Source organism: Gavialis gangeticus, unplaced genomic scaffold (assembly GCF_001723915.1).
Source record: "Gavialis gangeticus isolate Ggan-Ray unplaced genomic scaffold, GavGan_comp1, whole genome shotgun sequence".
In the NCBI taxonomy this organism is placed as follows: domain Eukaryota; kingdom Metazoa; phylum Chordata; order Crocodylia; family Gavialidae; genus Gavialis; species Gavialis gangeticus.
The window spans coordinates 52,475,133-52,479,199 of record NW_017728997.1 but is presented as its reverse complement, the minus strand read 5'-3'; the positions used below and the strand labels follow the sequence as shown (position 1 = coordinate 52,479,199).

Below are 4,067 nucleotides of genomic sequence, written 5' to 3'. Positions count from 1 at the left end.
CAAGGGCTCCACATTTCCTGGGGCCTTCTTTCTACTCCCTATGTATTTAAAAAAGGACTTCTTGTTGTCCTTAATCCGGGAAGCCAGCTCCTGTTCCATCTCTGCCTTGGCCTTCCTAACCATCCCCCTACACCCCCGAGCAACTGCAGAATAGTCCTCCTTAGTGATGACCCCTCCTTTCCATTGGGAGTAAGCCTCCTTTTTGGCAAGGAGACATTCCTGGATGTTTTTAGTGAGCCATGGAGGCTTATATGCTCTCCTGCTCCCAAACAACAACTGGTGTGCAGTTGTTGTTTGGTGTATCCTACATATTTTCATATTTAACATTTTTGGAGATGTAGCTGTAAGATCCAGGAGTGGTGAAGGTTCTGTTGTGGAATGTAGTAATTGTGGGGGTACTGGAGATATGTTGGCAGGTTTTGCATTTCTTGTCATGGCATGGTCTGGGTCCATTCAGAGTGTTTTGGGCTGTAGAAAGTTTGCTTCTGGTGATGAGGTTAGCGAGGTTTGATGCTTGTTTGAATTTACAAACCACTTTTCACAGACGAGCCTATGAACTTCACTTCATCAACCTCCTGGATACAAAAACTCATGGACTCAATATAGACATTGGTTTTATGACACACTATAACCTGCCTGACATCTGACTCCCAGGGAGCAGGTACCTCTCCACTTTTACCTGCTACATCCCCCTACCACTCCACCTCCCCCACCCCAGCCTGTCTCTCACCCCCTGACACCTCAACTTACATTTTCACTGACTGGCTTTCTTGCCTGCATTGCATGCCAGCCTCTGGCTTCTTTACTATTCCTTCCATCCAGGAAGAGCACACACCAACTGCAGATGCTTCCTCAGCCTCATGGGTTTTTAAACCCGAAAGCTTGCTAAAATATATTTCTCCAACTATTCAGTTGGTCTAATAAAAAGTATCAGAAGTACCCTCGACTGGTCCATGCTGGGGCCAGGACCCAAAGGAGAGGGGGGGTCAAAGGGCCAGGGGCCCACCACGAGGAATGCCCACAGCAAGAGGCTCAGGATTCCGACTGGCCTGAAGGCAGGACCAGGGTCTAAGGGGGAGCCAAAAGTCCCAGAGAGGGGACCACAGCTGGAGTGGGTGAAGGATGCAAAGTGTGAGGCATGGGCCACAGTATAGGGAAGGTACGGAGCTGCAGGATGGATGTCACCCCAAGACACCTAAATGGGCAGTCTCCTGCCCGGGAAACATCTGAATCAGTTTTTCATCAAGGAAAAAGAGGGGTGGGCAGTTGGCCCAGAAACAGGTGGGCGGGCAGAGATCTAACCCACACTGGGAAGGCCTCCTGTTAAAGGCTACCATCCCCACTGGCTTCTTCCTGCTCTGGCTACAAACACACACATGTCACGAGTTTTTCTTTGAACAATTTGAGGTGCAGTTTCACAGAAACTCCTGTACCTATCTTCTTGAAACCTGGTAGGCTTCATGGCCTCAGAAGGGGCTATCATCCCTGCAATTTTCTTCTGAATCAGGCACAAAACGACAAAGTTATAGGCATTTTAGTGATTCCCCATTGTAGCCTATTGCTGAATCACAAAAATAGTGTCAAAACTCTGAAACAGATTTGGCTGAATCAAAATGGAACAGTGATTTGAAACACCAGAACGATTCACTGTCACTCTGAAATGGCTAAATCCAAAACCAAAATGAAACATAGCCATTTTACACAGCCCTAATATGCATGTGTAGTTTCAACATGTACAGGAGCTTATGCATTGACTTGGTGTATATGTACATACCTGAGTATAAGTCCAGGGAAAGGTAGAGGGAAGAGAGGTCTCCCATGTTTTAGCTAAGTTGTTAAGGCACTGGCTCATGAAGTACAAGACCTGGGTTCTCACCCACTCTTATTCGGAGGGAGTTTGAACTTGTCTCACCAGACTCCCAGCATAGTACTCTAACACCCACATTATGGGTTGGGAAATATTTAGGTCCTTTTCTAGCACCCCTTTTAAAGCTGCCCCCTAGGTAACCAAGACCAGGAAGATTTGTGGGGTCAGGAGGAAGCAAGTCAGCTGGAGGGTGTGTGACTCAGTGAGATATGTGGACCTAGAAGGGAGTAGGTTGTAACCTAGACCCCTGCTCCCAGTGAAGCAGAAATTTCCCTAATGCTCTGCTTTCCATCCACAAACTAGAAACTGCAAGATGCAGTGGCTTAACTTCAAAAGGAATGAGGGAGAAAGACCTGGGTAATGTCCAACTTGTGGTATAGTGGTTAGATTACTGTGCTGGAAAGTCAGATATACTTCTTTGAAATTCCTCTGGGCAAAGGCTTTTCGAACCCTTGTCTCCTAATTACTAAGCAAGTGCCCCAAGTGATCTAAAACACAGAATGCGCTGTTTTCTCTAGTTACATAGACTTACATTACTGTAGTCTCTAAGAACCTCCCAAGAACTTGAAGGCACAACAAAAGTAATTTGCCTCCTTGCTTCCTTTCCTATAGAAAAAAACATAACTCCTGTTTTAAACTGTATATAGTTCTGTACTGCAGCTCTCCATAGGGTTGACTCTCCCACCTAGAACAGCAAGAAGAATTTGAAATGGAATTCTGAGTCTATCTGAATGAAAATGGCTATGGCATTTTTAAATAAAGGAACCTTCTAGGATTCTAAATGTGTGGCATGAGCCATTTATTCCGCTGATCACAGAAAGAGATATATAGTGTCCACCCTTTACTAAGCATACACAGTATTACTGGATTCAGCAAGAGTAAATGGTTTAAATGCATTAAAATAGGGGAAATGTCTTCTTAACTCTGATGATATTTTGCTGTAGAGGTCATAATTACTGGTAATAGAAAAACTATTTTCACACAAAAGCCTGATTATGAACAGTCTTAAAAACATTCAGGTAAACATTATTGTATTCTATTAAATAGTCATGAACAAATCCAGAATTTGTTTTTTTCATAGTAGATAGTTGCACATGTAGCCAAATGATGCAACTATCTACTTTGATTTCTTCTGCTTTATAGACTTATCACCAATTTCACAAGCTGCAATGTGCTAATTTTGCCATTTTTTCATTCTTCAGACTATCAATGGTATAGAATTCTACAGCATAAAAATTGATTGCAAAGTGACTTCTCGATTTGCCCACAATGTCATCACCAGCCGAGCTGTTAACCGGGCCAATATATCCAAAGAAGTCATTTTTGATGTTGACCTCCCTAAGACAGCTTTCATCACCAATTTTACCATGTATGTAGAACTTTATATTTCTATTATACATAAACAATATGGGTGGATATCATTCACAGCTATAGAGATGAGCTGAATTCAGAATCTGAACTAGGGATATAAACAGTTAAATGGTTAAATGACAGTTATATTTATACTGTTTACCATTAACAGTTTACCATTGAGTGACCTCTGGCAGGAACAGCCCTGGCCCCTTATGTCTTCACCATGCACCTGGTGTTCTGTCGGCCCCAGGCCACTGGCAGGGGAAGTGGGTGCAGCCAAGCCACTAGGGGGCACTGTCCAGCTGCAAATCTGTGGCTTCCCTTCACCCCCATGGGCAGGGGCAGGGGTTTGGGGTACCGGCATCATGGCCTGTACCTGGAAGACTCCTCCTTGCTATTGGGTCAGGCACTCTCTGGCTTGCCCTGGGGGAAGCGAGGGTCCAGTCCCAGTGGGTTGGCCTCTGCCTGGCATGCTGCATCCTTCCTCCTCCCGCCCATGGCACTGGGGCTGTGTGGCATCAGGCCCAGCCCTGAAACAAGCTGAACAAATAGCTGGCTCAGCCCAAGGAGGAGCTGTGGCAGCTTGAGCAGGCAGTGCTGGGTCTGAGGGTTGCTGCTGGCCTTTCATGTGGTAAGCACGTCCCCAAGGCATTCCTGAGGGGTGGCAGCGCAGCAGCTGCATCCTGGGAGGCCACTGTTCCAGCCCTAACACTCCCCCTGGGATCCCTGCTGCACTGCCCTGCTGTGTCACCACCCCTCAGGAGAGCCTGGGGCTGCAGTCACCACATGAGGGGCCAGCAGCATACCCTTAGACCCTGTCCTGCCTGCTCCGGCTGTTGCAGTGCCT

At 46.3% G+C, this 4,067-nt stretch overlaps 1 protein-coding gene across 3 annotated transcripts in view; it reads left to right on the top strand.

Moving 5' to 3' along the window:
• LOC109289221 (inter-alpha-trypsin inhibitor heavy chain H3-like) overlaps positions 1–4,067 on the top strand; it is a 153,358-nt gene that overhangs the window by 53,944 nt on the left and 95,347 nt on the right. For all 3 annotated transcript variants that reach the window (XM_019505212.1, XM_019505211.1, XM_019505210.1), the window contains exon 3: positions 3,070–3,236. In XM_019505212.1, the coding sequence (XP_019360757.1) occupies positions 3,070–3,236 (167 nt within the window). The remainder of the gene's footprint in view (positions 1–3,069; positions 3,237–4,067) is intronic.